Source organism: Ascaphus truei, chromosome 4 (genome assembly GCF_040206685.1).
Source record: "Ascaphus truei isolate aAscTru1 chromosome 4, aAscTru1.hap1, whole genome shotgun sequence".
Taxonomy (NCBI): Eukaryota; Metazoa; Chordata; class Amphibia; order Anura; family Ascaphidae; genus Ascaphus; species Ascaphus truei.
Genome location: NC_134486.1, coordinates 288,950,509 through 288,967,143, shown reverse-complemented (window position 1 = coordinate 288,967,143; position 16,635 = coordinate 288,950,509). Strand labels below are relative to the sequence as shown.

The window sequence follows — 16,635 nt, the reverse complement described above, 5'->3', positions numbered from 1 at the left end:
CATTCTATATTCTTACACTTGAGCATTACCACAATGCTGGATAGAGGGTGCCTTGCAACTTCGTGGGTGCATCAAGACATTCACTACTGGGGAATGTAAAAATAATATCCATGGATAATTCATACAGGGACAGCGAGGAATTAAAAGAGCCTTAATGACAAATTTAAAAAGCCATTTTACAGTGGCTAAATATATCACAATGCAACAACACAATGATTGATTCTGATTTAAATATCATTAGGTTTCTGAATGCCTGCATAACATTGCTTTCTACTTCCCTAGAGATTAAGTGGAACACATTTAGCCACCAGAAGCACATTCTGGAATGTCATCTCAACACCTCTTATTCAGTGGCTGCCATGCAAACAAAATGCAGGTGGTGTCTTATATCAAACAGGTGACACACAGCATATTTTAAACATGACTGATATAATCTGAATCATCTCTTGAGAAACACTACAAAATGTAAGGGTTGAGCACAGTTAGCTCCCACCGCTGCATCAGTACATTTGATCTGTTGCCACAAGGCTGATTCCTGTTAGTGTTGTGATCCCGAGTGCAGTAAAATGGTAAGACTTGTTACATACTGCAGCCATAATATTGATCATTTGTTGCTATAATGAGCGTTAGTTTACAGTAAGCACCACCCTCCCCGACATTGCCTTCCATTTGCACAGATAAAGCTTCAACAAGACGAAAAAAAGAGATGAAGAAAAGAGCAGCTTTTTGTCATTTTAGAATGAAAACTGATAGTTTACATCAGGGCTGTTAAACTCAAGTCACATGTAATTACAGATCAACTTTAATCAACCATTAAAAATAAACAATTGAGAAAAGATGTTAGTTAACGTGGAGATATTTTCAGTCCATCTTTCTTCATTGTAACCGCAACAGTTTGAAACATATGTATTGTAGGATTGGATCTCCAATATTTTCTTTTTTTGCGCAGCGGTTTTCAAAAAATGTTGTTTACACATAAAACCATAAGTACAAACAAGGTCACTAATTTGACCGATGAGGCATCATGGGAGGGCTAGATTCCTTGCTGCACCTCATGTGGAACATTCATATACCTCCCAGTCTCAGCATATTAACATTTCTAAAGCTCAAGCTATCAGCGTGGCCTGTAATCTTACCTCTGGTGCAAACATGGTCTCATAGGTAGGGTTGAACTGAATTTCTTTGAGGGAGGGGTCAAGATGAATTCCAGTCTCCACCTCTTCCTGAAACAGAACAGACAAGTTCCTTGTAAAAAAAAATTAAAAAAAAAACCTAAAATGCCAGTATATATACACATATTGGGGAAGACAAGCATACAGTAGGCCTATATTCAAACAATGTGCATCTTTGTGATGTGAGAAAACTAGCCTACCTCTTATATCAAAATCGATGTGCATACAACATAAAAGTACAGTATATACTCCGTGATAACCCTCAATACCATATAGAAGGTTTATTAAACCATAAATGTGTAAAGTTATTTGAAAAATAGATATCCCACTACAAAAAAAGAAGACCAAACTTGTTCAAAGTCCTCTCTCCTCTCTCCTCTCTCCCCCCCCCCCCCCTTTATTACTTGAGTAACAAAACATACGTGATCCCAGTTTTTGGTGTTCAAGGCACAGTGCGGTCAAGAGAATTGCAGTCACAGATAATTTTAGTCTTCAAAAAGGAATATTCTAATCAGGAGGCCCATTCCTTCTCTGTAAAACCTTTTAATTTTGTTTCAATTGTAAAAAGTTGAACATAGTTGACTAGGCTTCAATATACAAATTGTATTAAATGTAGAGGCCCTACAGCAAGCACTGTGAGTGAGTCGAAAAGATAGGCTACATCCTTGTGGATAACGACTAATTATTTTCACTTAGAGGCAGATAATTACCACTGTCAAGATAACTACTTCGGTAAAATATGAAGTAAAAGCTTACACTGCTTAAATTGCTTTAAGTACAGGGTGTGTACTGTGTTAGTCAGTTGAAAATAACATTTGTTAAAATGAAAACAAACACTTGGGTTGCTCAGTAGATGAAATTTTTTCTTCAATACATGCAAAAACATCCATACAAGTATGAATTCACATTTCAAAAAAACTAAATGTCTTCTACACAGAGCAATGAGCCTCAAAATAAATATTTTCCGTATTAAAAAAAAGAAAACCTATCAACCACACTGTTCTAGTGTGTTTTAAGAACGCCGAGCCAGGAGGGTGTACAGATCAGTCATCAGCCTTGCCAACAAAAATTATACTCCTCCAAACAATGCTCTTCTATCCGTCAGACAGGTTTTCAAATACACACAAGGACTTCAATAAAACTGGAAATGCATTCATACACTTAAAATTGCTCACAACAATGACAGTGGGTAAAGGCTTCCCCAACTAGCCGCATCGTCCAGAGCTGCCATGGCACGACCCCACGGCATCATTTGACGCCGGAACCGAGCGGTGTGGGGGGGCGAGGTGGGGGAAGAGAGCAAACAGGGGGCTGCAGGGGAAAGTTTGTGTACCCCTGTGCTAGGAGATAATGGGGAAAAACATGGTTGCAGACCTGTATGAGGTGAATTTGGTCACAAGTGATCATTTAAATGCTATACGTTTCAGGTGTTGTTGAAACAAATCTTCTATAAACGGATTTTCTGCTGATTTTGCGTGCCACGGGTTACATTTCTTTAAATCTGCAGTTCAGGCAATATCCTGCATGTGTGTTTTTTTAATCAATCAGTTCTGTAGTAAGAAAAGAAGAAAATTTAAAACAACTTACTGTAATTTTCTTCTTTCCTGATCACCCTGGCATTGGGCAACTTTGGGACATACCCTAAGCAGTGACAATTTTAGGGAGGGATACATCAGAATAAACACCACCAGTTAATGCCTTAATCAGTTTGACCTTTATTAATACACTTTACACTTTATTTCACTACAGATTCTAACACTCTACGACCAAAGCTTGCGCCAGCTGATGATTGTACGTCTAGTCTGTAGTATTTCAAGAATGTATTGAATGAGGACCAGACTGCCGCTATGCATATCTGTCCTGGTGTAGCCTGGGCTTTAAATGCCCATGAAGTAGACATGGCCCTTGTAGAATGAGCTTTAATGTTCAAAAGTTTATCTTGTCCTTTGCTTTCATAAGCCTTTTTAATACAAGACACTATCCACTGGGAAATTGTTGTCTTTGATGCTGCTTGACCTTTCTTCGGTCCCTCTGGTATGATGAATAGTCTGTCTGACTTTCTGATATCTCGCATCCTTTCCATGTACACTTTTAGACATCTTACCACGTCTAATTTGTGTAGTCTTTCTTCTTTCTTATTCTTTGGTTCTGGACAGAATGACGGAATCACAATTTCTGGATTCATATGGAACTGTGATACAACCTTTGGCTGGAATTGATGCACTGGTCTGAGAACTGCCTTGTCTTGATGTATGACTAGGAATGGTTCTTTGGCTGATAGAGCCTGTAGTTCTCCCACTCTCCTTGCTGAGGTGATTGCTATCAAAAACGTCATTTTCCATGATAACCATTTTAAGCCTATCTCCTGTATAGGTTCAAACGGAGCTGCTGTTAGTACATCCAATACTCGGGACAAGTCCCATGTAGGTACCCTGTTCTTGATTTGAGGCCTTAATCTTTTAACTGCCTGTAAGAACCTGATGATTAATCTTTCCATTGCCAGATTTCTTTCCAATAAGGCTGATAGCTAATTGAAAGTACAGGTTTCTGCACTAAGACTGAGACCTTTCTCAAATCCCTTTTGCAGGAACTCTACTATTGATACAATTCTAGGTGAAAGGAAATTTTGTTTTTCTTTTCCACACCAATCGCGAAAGCAAAGCCAGATTCTATGGTATACTTTTCAATCGCCATGCCGTCAAGGCCCATTGTTTGGCGTTTGGATGACATATTGGCCCCTGTCGCATCAGTCCTTTGCGATCTGGTATGTGCCATGGTGTATCTACTGCCATATTTACCAAGTGTGTGAACCAACGCCTTCTTGGCCAGAATGGTGCTACAAATATCACCTCTGCTTGGTCTTCCCTGATTTTCCTGATTGCTTTCGGAATTAGGGGAATTGGAGGGAACAGGTATGCCAACTTGAAGTCCCATTTGAAACTGAGAGCATCTGTACCTTGTGCGCTTGGATGAAACTGTCTGGCACAGTAGTTCCTTCCTTACCTTGCGGTTCTGATGTGTCGCCATGAGATCTATGTCTGGCTGACCCCATCGCTCAACCAGTTCTTGAAACACCTGTGGGTCTAATGCCCATTCTCCTGGGTGTATGATGTTTCGACTTAGAAAGTCTGCTGTGACATTTTCTAGTCCTGGGATATGTATGGCTGTAATTTGTGACAAGTGGCGCTCTGCCCAAAAGAGGATTTCTGCTGTGAGGTTCATCAGCTTTCTGCTCCTGGTTCCTCCTTGCTTGGCTATATACTTGACAACTGACCTGTTGTCTGATTCTATTTTTATATAGCTACCATTTATTTGGTCTTGAAAAGCTTCTAGGGCCCTTTGTACTGCTTTTAGTTCCAGCAGATTTGAAGGAAGATGCTTTTCCTGGTTTGTCCAGGTTCCTTGCACCAATGTTTCTTCCATTTGGGCACCTCAACCTGCGTTGCTCGCATCTGTAGTAATTCTTACCCACTGTACTGGGTGTAGTGTTTGCTCTTTTTCCAGGTTTCGGGTATCTTCCCACCACTTTAATTCCTGCTTTGTGTGTGGATGTAACAAGATTCTTTGTCTTGTGTTTTTGTGATTCCCGTTCCACTGTTGTAAAAAATTGTTTTGTAATGGTCTCATATGTAGTGCTGCCCATTTTGTGACGCTTAATGTTGCAGCAAATTTTCCCAGGAGCTTCATGCATTCTTCTGCTGAAGTCCTGGCAGCTTTCCTGAGCTTCTTTGTTTGCATGGCTATGTCTTGCCTCTTTGCGTCTGGAAGTCTCACTTCTCCTTTTGCCGTATCGAATTCTACCTCCAGAAATCTTAACAGCTGAGTGGGCATGAGATGACTCTTGTCTCTGTTTATTAACCAACCGTGCTGTTCCAGGAAGGTTATGATCATCTTCTGGTCTTGTTGTAGTTTCTCCAGACTTTTTGATTTTACCAGGATGTCGTCCATGTATGAGTATATTTCTACCCCTCTTTCTCTCATTTCTGCCACTAGAGGGGATAGAACCTTTGTAAACGTCCTTGGGGAAGTCGCCAGACCAAATGGCAATGCTGTGTACTGATAATGATCTTGATTTACTGCAAACCTTAGAAATCTTTGGTGTCCCTTTGCTATGGGCACATGTAGATAAGCGTCTTTTAAGTCTATCGCCACCATCCAGTCTCCTGGTTGTACCTCTTGAATAATCAGGTTCAACGACACCATCTTGAATTTTCTTATTTTCAAGAATAAATTTACCTTTCTTAGGTCTAGGATTGCTCTGTAATCCCCTGTAGGTTTCTTTTCTAGAAATATTCTGGAATAAATTCCACTTCCTCTGTCTTCCTGAGGTACCTTCTTTATTACTTCTGCTTGTAATAACTTCTTTAAAGCCAAATTCATTTGCCTTCTTTTTTCCTTGGACTGTATCCATGTTATTAGGCCCATATTTCTTCTTGGCATCTCTCTGAATTCTATACTGTACCCCTGACGAATGGTCTGTAATACCCAATTGTCCTGTATTGTTTGGGCCCATGTTGCAGAAAACTGCTTCAGTCGCCCTCCTACTGGCAACTGCTGGGCCCTCTGACCTTCATGTAGACTTGTTCTTTGTGAATGATCCTCTTCCTCTGGCGCCACGAAAAAGCCGGTTCTGGCCGCCCCTCCATGTTGTTTGTCTTGGAAATGACCTGCCAGGTCAATATGCCTTTGCTTCCTTATACTGGTTTCTATTAGCCTGTTGGAAACCGAATCTTCTGGCCCTGTTTTCCTGAGGTAAGAAAGTGCTCTTACCTCCTGATGCTTTTGTTATTATCGCATACAGTTTGTTACCGAAGAGGAATTCACCTTCAAATGGTAGTCCACATAAGCTGTTCTTTGATGCTGTGTCAGCCATCCACTGTCTGAGCCATAAAGCCCTTCTTGCTGATACCGCTAGCGCCATAGATTTGCCTGCTAATTTTACCGCATCCAATGAGGCCTCCGCTATGTAATCTGTTGCCCACTTTACTTCGGACAGTGCTTTAAGAATAGCACTTCTTTTGACACCCTTGTCTATTGCCTCTTCAATGTTGGCAATCCACACTCACATAGACCTTGCTGCTGACGTAGTTGCTATGGCTGGTTTATAGGATGTTCCTGCTGTAACGTACGCTTTCTTCAACACGTAATCCATATTCCTATCCATAGCGTCCTTCAATGACGCAGCTTCCTCTATTGGGATTGTGGTCTTTTTTACTATTCTGGAAATAGCAGTATCCACCTTTGGGCTGACATCCCAAAATGTTACCTCTTCTTGTGGGAATGGATACATCTTCCCAAACCTTTTAGGCGTAAATACTCTGGCGTCTGGTCACGCCAACTCCACCTGAAGGAGGTCCTTAATTACTTGATGGATAGGAAAGACTCTACCTTTTCTTTGTCTCGCCCCAAAAAGTTTATCCTTCTTGTGGGTTAACGCCTCAGTGTCTTCTAGTTCCAATGCCATGGCTTTGATGAGTGGATCCACCATTTCTACATCAAATTCAGATTCCTCTTCCTGAATATCTTGATCTGATGAATCCATTTCACCCTCTGATACTTGAAAACAATCAATGTCAGACTCATCTGATGAAAAACCTTTCCCCTTATCCAGACTGGTTTGGGATCTAGATCTTTTCTGCGCAGGGTTAACTGCTTGCTGGACTGCCTTCATCAATACAAGGAAAGTGCTCATTTGTTCTTGGAATCCCCTGCAGCTGCCTTAAGACAATCTTCACATAATTTCTTCCCTATTAGGGCTGGTTTCTCGCAAGCTGCGCACCATTTAGTTTTCTTAGCAACCTTTTTTATGTGGCAGGGATTCCCCCGTCCCTTTTGAAGATTCTGCTTCTGGGAGGGTAACCGCCGAACTATTTTATAAAAACAAAATAAATACTAAACATACACCCTAATGTATATAGCCCATCTCTCTTTCCCATGTAGAACTAAAACAAAGGACTCACCTAGTCTTGGGAACTGAACTTTTGGGTGTCTCCATTTTCGAATCCATTTCCAGCACTTGGCTTCTCCCTGCTGAGCGTTCCATGCTGCAGTTTCTCACTCACACATACACACAGTGTGTCTGTCGCTTCTGTGACGTATCAAGTGCTCGTGCACGGCCAGCGTGTCTGTGCACGCATCTGCCGGCCGGAACGTGACGCACGCGCTCCCGTGCACTGTTCCCTCTACCGCAGCGTTCCCAACGCTAGCGCGGTCAATTTGAGCCTATTCTCCGGCTCGCAGCGGGCTCCTGGGGTTCCTTTACCGCAGCGTACCAGACGCTAATGCGGTGAGTCTGGGCCTCCATGGGCTCTCAGCTGCAGCTGCTATGCTCCCCCTCTGCGCACCATTTCTTTACCTTTCGTTTGGTACTGGGGCTTCCTTGCATGTAAGCTTCCACGCCCGCAGCTGCAGCTGCTCCCCACCCCACGGATGTACTGGGTTCCTGGGGTTCCCCCGACTCTTAGGGGTCTATGTCTTGCCACCACCTGTGCGCGTCGATCGGAGCTTCAGGGCAGAGAGGCCGAGACCCTGGATATCTACACAAGGTGCAGTAGGTGAGTCCCTTACAAAATAAAAAATCCTACTCCTAGCTGTGAGGACAGGAAAAAGACTAAGGTGCAGGTAGAGGGAGGGACCTTATATGGCCTACCTGCAAAAGTCTATTTCCTGTCCTACCTAGAGTGAGAAGGGATTAACCCAAAGGTGCCCACTGCCAGGGTGATCAGGAAAAATACTTTTAGCATTTTATGTTTATAAAAAAAAAAAAAAAAAAAAAAAAAAAACTTTGAAAGACCAATTTTCTTTTATTCTATTTTAACAAGCATGCTTGTTCCTATAGCAAATATTTACATTCCCCATATTTAAAGATGTCGTCAAACTTTGCCAATCAATAGACGGAGAACGAATTGACCGGGAGCTATTCAGTTTTTTAGGTAAGTAGAGATTGCACAACTGAAACCATTGAAGTAAAAAAAAAAAAATACTAGAGCCTGAACTGCAGCTTTAAAAAGGGGGTAAAAGTCGGCTTTTAGAAGTGCATACAATATTCACAATAGACACAGGGCACCATTTCATTTTCAAGAAATTCTTATGGAGGGACCACAATGAAGTTATGACCTAGTGCGACAAAAAAAAGTGTGTTCATGTGAAAATGCAAGTCAATCAGCTAGTCCTAACGCACGCCCCTGACCACAGTCACATGGGTTTAACACAACACGGGGAATCTCTGCCCATAAAATCGGAATAAAACACAAGCAGGAACACTAAAGCATCTGCAATGCAAATTGTTTACCACTAAGTATGTGATAGATTGACAGCAAACAACTGTAGCGGTACACTTTCTTTTGCCATAAGTGCAGACGGTAATCAAGAGTCCTTATGACATTCATGCTGTCGAGACAGAGGAGATATTAAATGGAATTTATATTTATGGTGAAATTATGTAAAAATCTAAATCCTCAATAAAATATTTAAAAGCACTCAAGAACAGAAAACATTTAAACTCAAAAATGATAGTCCGCTATCAGACTAAAACAAGAGGACTTAATGGGGATATGGGATTTCTTACACACCATCATAATTTTTTGTACCTCTTAATTTTTATAATGTCAAACCTTTCACACGGCCGATGAATATATGAGCCTACTTGCTCACAACATCTCACTACCCCTTTCATCCATTTCCCTGTGTATTTACCATTCCCTCTACCGCATCTGCCTTAGATTATTAACTTGGATTTTACATCTGTATTAAACTCACAGAATCTTTGTCAATTAGTATTGCTGACCTGAGGAAGAGAGAGAAATCGAAAGCTCATATAATACTGTAGTTTGTTCTTGTATAGCGCTGCTAGTTGTACGCAGCGCTTTACAGAGACATTTTGCAGGCACAGGTCCCTGCCCCGTGGAGCTTACAATCTATGTTTTTGGTGCCTGAGGCACAGGAAGATAAAGTGACTTGCCCAAGTTCACAAGGAGCCGACACCGGGAATTGAACCAGGCTCCGTCAGTGTCTTTACTCACTGAGCCACTCCTCCCTAATATCAATTGTTAGTCCAAATAACAAAAAGGTATCTTTTCACTATAAATATATTTCAGTATTAGCTGATAACAGCACATGGAAAATTAAAAAAATATATATCAGCAAGGATGAGTGAATTGATTTTTGTCAAGGCACTGTATAAATAAACATTGCATTAAAAAAACGTAAGCATCTGTGGTTTAAAAAGGCAGTCCCAAAACAGCACGCAAAAACAATTAAATGTTTCAATGTAATTACCTTCATCAGAAATAAGTACAAATCCCCCTTGAAGAAAAACGGTTACGTGTATGCGTGTAATTTAAGTTATGCAAACTGTTGTGGGAAAACCTGCAGTCAATTCAGGAGACAAATTGTGGAACGTGTAGGCACGGTCAGGAAGAAGTACGATATCCCTGTATCGGATAGACACATTATTGAACACATTGGCAATGTTCAGGTACTAAAATTTACAGGGACTAAGACAGTAAAGAGAGAAAGTGAACAGGGATCGTGAACTACCGAGATGTGAATAGAGATGGATTTATTCCCGGAGAACAGACCTAATGGCCTCAACGACGGGCTTCATGTTCTCTCCTTTAAGTCTCAAAATCCTATACAAGCTATCACTAAAACCAAATGTCAGTCAAAACAACTAACCCTGCCATTCTCACCCTTGACACAAGATTAAGCTTTCACACTATTCTGGGTTTATTCCCTCAGTGTTTATGAGACTCCAGGTACCCCTGTTGGAAACAAGGAAAGTATCGGTCCTCCGTTTTAAAATATTCCCTTCATTCATCCACCTTTTTATAAATCAATTCTTTGACTTTCACTATTAACGCTTATATGTATCGTGAACTCAGATCAAATTCAGTAAGGCTATCAGTGCCATAATTTATGAAGGTTAGATGCTAATGCATAGGTACTATCAAAGCAGTGACTAATATGCCCTGTGGGTATTTGCCCACTATGTGAATCTAATCTCTCCCACTGTGGGTTGGTTTATATTTATAGGAAGTAAAGGGTGAAAACGGAGCACAGCCAGCAATATGGTAAAAAATGAGATATCCAGGGCAAACTCAAAAATATTCATTTGTAATCTCTTAGAAGAATGGCAGATGAAACGCAGGTGGGGAGGGGGGGGGGGGGGGAGTAGATGGAGCGGGACGGTCAGAGAAGACCGCATGCCGTTACGGACAGCCTCCTTTCCCGCTGCGCAGTTATGATAAGCATGACCAGCATTATGGTTTCTAGCCATCTGTGTGATCTAGTAACTGAGGAATCTCTTTCCTACCTGGTTATATTGAACCTCTATCTAGGCTCTCTATATTTAGACCAGCCCTGCTACAGTTTTATCCCAATAGCACTGCATTGCTACAATTACATGGGGATTTAACCCAATCTCAGCAGTCTCATAAATAACTGCCCTAACAGCTCAGCGATTGCAAGGATACAGAGGGGATTAACCCCTTCTAAGAGAGACCTTAGTAGCCTCACTGATTTGTAAATTAACAGTGCTGCAAAGGGTTAAAAGGGAGTTAGCACAATTTCAATTAAGGCCTCAGCTGCCTGAGGGATTACATCAAAAGGGTTATGTTTGAACACAGAGGGATTTAACGAATATATATGTAGCATCCCTGTGGGAATACTACTTTACTTAAGGGAATGGTTCCTAGAGGGGTTAACCGCATTGTAGCTATAGTGGAACAGATTTCCTCCACCTTGTGTGGAGTTGCTGGGCAGAGGTTTAGTCACACCAATCTTCTAGAAAGTGCCTGTGATGTAATTAACTATTGCTACAAAGCAGAATCATAACATGCCCCCTAGTAGTCATAGCGATTAGTGACGTCACAATGGAGTATAGAACATGGGAATGGAAATATTCCACCCTCATATCTTAGTGGACCCAGAGTAAGGGGGATCTCAGGTGTATAGTTCTTTCTTTATCCATGGGTAAGCAACATCATTTCTTGTTTTCTAAGATAGGGAAAGTATCCCAGACTAAGGGGGCCCCTATAGATATATTCCTGAACAGGTCACCCACCACAGTAGAATAGTGAGCACCTTATTAAAGGTTTTCCCCCAAGGAGACCTGAAGGCGTTTGCTTGGGAATTACACGGGGGAAGAATGTCCCATCGTTCTGTTCTTGGTGAGAGGGTTTAAGGTTGGGAAAGAGATTACCCCTGCTCAAATATCTCATTGTTGAGGAACCGCCTGTTCAACTATATACTTTGCAACAAGACGCTACCCTTTATCTGAAAACCGTTCCCGTTTGTTCCTGGCGCCCTCCTGCTTTCAAATGCTCGCCGCACCAGCCTGCATAGATGCCAGCACCTGAGAAAGAAGGTAACAAGAGTCGCGGAGCATCACATACCCCAGGGGTGCGCAGGGCTTACAGAGGCCCCGCACGCTTACTGAAGGAATTTAAATTAAATCCAGGGAAGCGGCGAAGGACTCTAAACTGCACTTACCTCGGTTCAGATTGCTTCTGGAGATGTGTCGCCATGGCAACGTGACATCAAATGCCGCCGCGAGTCATGTGACGTCATGTTGCCATGACATGACGCCCAGAACGTCTGAACCAAGGTATGGGGGTGGGGGGCAGAGAGGGGGATGCAGGAGAAAAAGATAGTGCTCCCCTGACATACACCACCATACAGACATTGGGACACTTTGTTGTGGCCCCTCTTCTGTTGGCTGGAGGAAGAGGTAACACACACACACACACACCTTTTAAGTCGATACTAGCACCAAGTCCACTGCTACCAATAAAATGTTTTGGTGGTTCACTTAGACCAGGGGTGCGCAAACTATTAGTGCTGTGCCCCCCCCACCCTGCCTGCTCCCCTGGTGCTCGCACACACACCCCCCCTACCATGCTTCCCGGCGTGCGCGTCATGTGATGTCATGCCATGACCCCGCGGTGTAATTTGACCCCGCGTTGCCATGGCGATGGGTAATGTGATGTCACATGCGTCACACAGCCAGCTGAAATCAAGGTAAGTGGAGTGTTGCAGAGGCCTCACGCAATACCCCGGCATTAAATGCCCTGGGGAAGAGCGCGGGGCCTCGGCAACCGCCGCGTCCCCAAAGACAAATCTCCCGCCCCCCGCCCCCCCGGTTTGCGCACCGCTGACTTAGGCTATCCCTACTAATGGGATCCCATCAACATCAATGCATTAAGATAGTACTCTCTCGTCTACATCAGATTTGGTTACCACACACCTTCTGTATGTAACGTACGTGTGTGATACCCATTTATTTTATAACTATGGACATTAAAGTTGACGTTTTATCATTTCTGCATTATTTATTTTCTATTATTTATTAGTGTGCAATAGGAGGGAGGTTTCCCTGTCATCTCTCCTGTGTTCTAACCGTTATTTTTATCAGATACTATATCATTCTAATCTGATGCAGTCTTGTTTTTCCCTTTATCTGTTTGACTAATGATGGCATCACAAACCATTTACACAAAGCAACAAAAAAGTAATGTGCACACAATGTTGCTGTATACACAAGATCTCACAAAAGCGATCAGGTAAAATGTTCTACAGCATTTGCTTACTATGGAAACATGTTTAAAATATTATTTAAACTGCCTTGACTTGTCTGCATTTTTATGGTTTCAATCACCTACATTTATTTTACTTGTTAAACATGCATCTACAATGGAAGGATATTATAATAATGGCATATTACCAAAATACAAATCTTTGTCTTTACTAGCAAAAATCGACAAAGGTTTAGTTTGTGGTTAACAAAAGCTCATCTCTCGTTCTATCGCACACACATTATATAGTAGGGTCACATACGAGACCGCTAAAAAAAACAAAAAAGATACCAATCGCCCAAAGCAGGTTTTCATGAAAAAGGAAACTTGACAAACAAGTTTATCGTTTGATAACTCTAGGAACAACAATTACAGTATTAGCATATATTTATACATTTCCTTTTGGTTTATTATTATTATTATCATGCCCTGCCCCCCACTTATAAGTGTGACATTCCCCCACACCCAACCACGTCTTTTATTCTGAATCTTTCCACTACTTCTAATTCTGTAAATGCAAATAATAATACAGAAGCTTTATGAAGTAACAACAGTATTTGCGGTCATTTAACTGTTCATGAATGCCAAGGCATTACTTCCCTATAGTCTACTTACCAAGAGCTCCGGGACTGTAATACTGGTGCGAAAGCATCATATCCAATTCAATGAAGAAAACCTGTTTCAGTTGGAATATTTTTTATACTGGTGTAGTTTATTCGCCTTAGTTCTCCACCTCAGACTGAGGAATAATCCCCCTATGTCTTAAATGTTACAAAACAATGCATTACTGCATCATGGCTTTAAAAAGATCCAGAGTACCTTTGAAAGTTACCTTTTCTCCCTGCCTGTGTATTGAACTCCAAAACCTTGCAAGAAAAATTGGACATTGTTTCCCTCTATAAATAGCATTAGTAGTTGCTTCTCCATGCAGGTATATGTGCATGATATTTTAGTTACACCCAGACACCACACGTATCTTCAAAATGTTCCCAAGTATGCTACCATGTACTTTTTACTTCAACTTTATATATTCATAGCTTTTTATTTAACCACCAAAAAGGAGTTAATGACCGTGAAATACTGATGAATCCGTATCAATTCCCTGTCTGCTTAAGATTTGCCTTTTTACATTGGAGAAAGCAGTGCCAACATATGCGACAGGGATCTTGATGGCGTATATTCTCTGCTCGCAAAAAACGGGAGACGTGTGTGGGCGAGATAAAAAGGATTAATTCTGCACCTTAAATAATGCATGAAAAGACTTCACTTCTGGAGAGAGAAGCAACCACAAAGCACATCATACACCCTCCAATACATGCATATGTATACAGAAATACAAAATAAATACTGGGAAATTCACCCCTGTGGGTAATGTCACACATCCATAATCCTCCATGTGTACAGAGTGTATTTGGGATCATGAGAAATGTTTTGCTCTGGGAGACGTTGAGCAGTGAATATGGTTAGGAAAATGATGAACACCCTAATCCATTAGTAATATATCTAGTGTGCCTTTCCTTAAACATTACTCTCAAACAGAAGCACTGCATAGCAGCTGTACAACATAAATAAGCTGTGCAACAACTAATGTGCATCGTTCGTCTGCCTTTTAAACTTTAATGTATTCCACTGAATATTATTTAGGTCAAGTCCCAATTTATTTTTTGTGCAATCTGGTAAATATGTCCCAAGACAGACCCAGTGCTTTATATAAAATTCTGCTCACCTTAAAGTACAGTATTTCATCTCCGCTAAGCAAATCCTATACCACTTTGGGACTACACGGACTGGAACTGTTACGGAGTACTTAACTATTTTAATTTATAATAAGCAGCTTTACAGTTAACTCTGTACAATTACATTAATAATGAGCTGAAAGTTGAAGCTAGTTATACTCATCATTAAAAACAAGAGGCCGGGGCACGCGTGACTTCAATGTGGGTGCACGCAGGCTAGGAAAGCTCCGGGCACCCCATCGGGAAAATCCGTTAAAATCCCGATAGCCGCTTTGTTTAGCCCCACGATATATTCGACCAGCCAGGGGAACAGCGGGGATTTCTTCTAAGAAGATGCTGAAGCCGGGGACCCCGTATCTCTCCTGCGGGCAGCAAGCGGCACCGGAGAAAAGAAAAAACAAAGATGGCGCCACTGAGCGCACAGGAGCACACGCACCTGCAGGCAACAAGGGAGAGAGGCAAGTAATGGATGTGGTCCTAAGACTCCACCAATATGCATCCAAGAAAAGGATTATAAAAGTTTGCAGAGACATAGGCTCAATCGAATTTGAAAACAGCTCCATCAAGATCTTCCAGGACCTATACAGGACGACAATTGAGAGGAGGAGGAGAGGGTTACGATCAGTAACAGCAGTACTTCAAGAAAGGGGTATTCGCTACCGATGGGCTTTTCCATTACGCCTTGTAGTCAACCATGATAGCAGACAGATCTTGATCCGGCACCCAGAAGAATCACCATCCTTTCTAATCGACGTTGGGTCTGACCCCCAGGAATGGAGCGGACCAACAATAAAGAACCCGGGACGACGACGCAGACGATGATCCATCGGCCGAGGGTGCAGTTGCCAGGAAATAAAAGAACCAAGACCGTCTGTGCCTTTGATGGTCTCCTGTCGAACCACTCTCCCTGTGGTTCTCTAGAACTTTGGAAGATTTAACTGGAATCCACGGCTGCTTTCTGCAATAGATGATCCGTCTATAGAGAACAATCGTGAGAAATCTACGTCAATTCTATAACCATGTTTGCTTCCACCCTTATAAAAAAAAAAAAAAAAAAATTTTTTTAAAAACTCCTTGTTTCTCCCTTTTTTATTCCTTATAACTGTTGTAGGGACTGTTTCATTAGAGTTCGATTTGGACGTCTAGATCTTGGAAGTTGGTCTGCTGATCGGTTAGATAAAAACGACGATCGTGCTGTTTGCGAGCCTCGGCTACGGCCAGGATTCAGGTGCGATCAAGGGACTATGATGAAGAGGGAGGCGGGGTGTGTGGGGTGGGAAGAAGCCCTGAATTCCCGACATCAGGGCCTGGCTGCAAATTACGGATGAGTGGCTGGTTACACATCTTTTTTTGTAGTTTAATTTTTTTTTTTTTTTTAAGCATTCAAGTTCCCGGAGGGGGAAAGATCCTTACATTTTCCTATTCCCACCTGTCCCCAACAACCATCAACTTTTTTTGTTCACAACTTTCACATGAGAGAGGCACGATATTGGGAATGACTAATCAAGCGCCATTGAAGTTAGTATCCATAAATGTTGAAGGCCTGAATAGCAATGGTAAGCGTAGGTTAGCCCTAAAAGAATGTAGGTATCTGAAAGCAGATGTTTTTCTACAAGAAACATTTTGACACCCAGGAGCCCCCGGAAACTTTCAGTGGCACTTACACTATAGCATTCTACTCGTCTTTTACCAGTTAAAAAAGGGGGGTTGGCGATACTGATAAAACAGGGTATTCCGTTCCAGCCACTGGAGTTCAAGAGGGATAAAAGAGGGAGGGTCCCTGGTGGACCACGGGCTCCTCTCAGGCCAACAGATTACGCTAGTAAATATTTACATTCCCACCGATGGTCAAAATGATTTTTTTAAAGGGAAACATTGGAATCTATGGGGGAAGTAGAGATCAGCAACTAATCCTGGGAGGTTGTTTTAATATGGCACCAGATCCAGACATGGACTCGTTCACTCACTCAGAACACCCACACTCCGCATTGACCTACAGTGTAGCAAAGACATTTAGACTGCTACTCAAAGAATTTGGACTATGGGATGCTTGGCACAGCACACAAAGCACAGAGGGATTATTCTTTTTACTCGCCCCCACATGATTCGTATTTCGAGAATTGATAATATATTTGTTTCCCCAAGTATCTTGGA

General features: G+C 41.9%; 1 protein-coding gene across 1 annotated transcript in view; it reads right to left on the bottom strand.

Annotated features, from left to right (window-relative positions):
- Nucleotides 1–16,635, bottom strand: part of CDC40 (cell division cycle 40) — a 57,544-nt gene that overhangs the window by 26,463 nt on the left and 14,446 nt on the right. Inside the window, exon 2 of the mRNA XM_075597608.1 lies at nucleotides 1,137–1,223. Coding sequence (XP_075453723.1) covers nucleotides 1,137–1,223 — 87 coding nt within the window. The remainder of the gene's footprint in view (nucleotides 1–1,136; nucleotides 1,224–16,635) is intronic.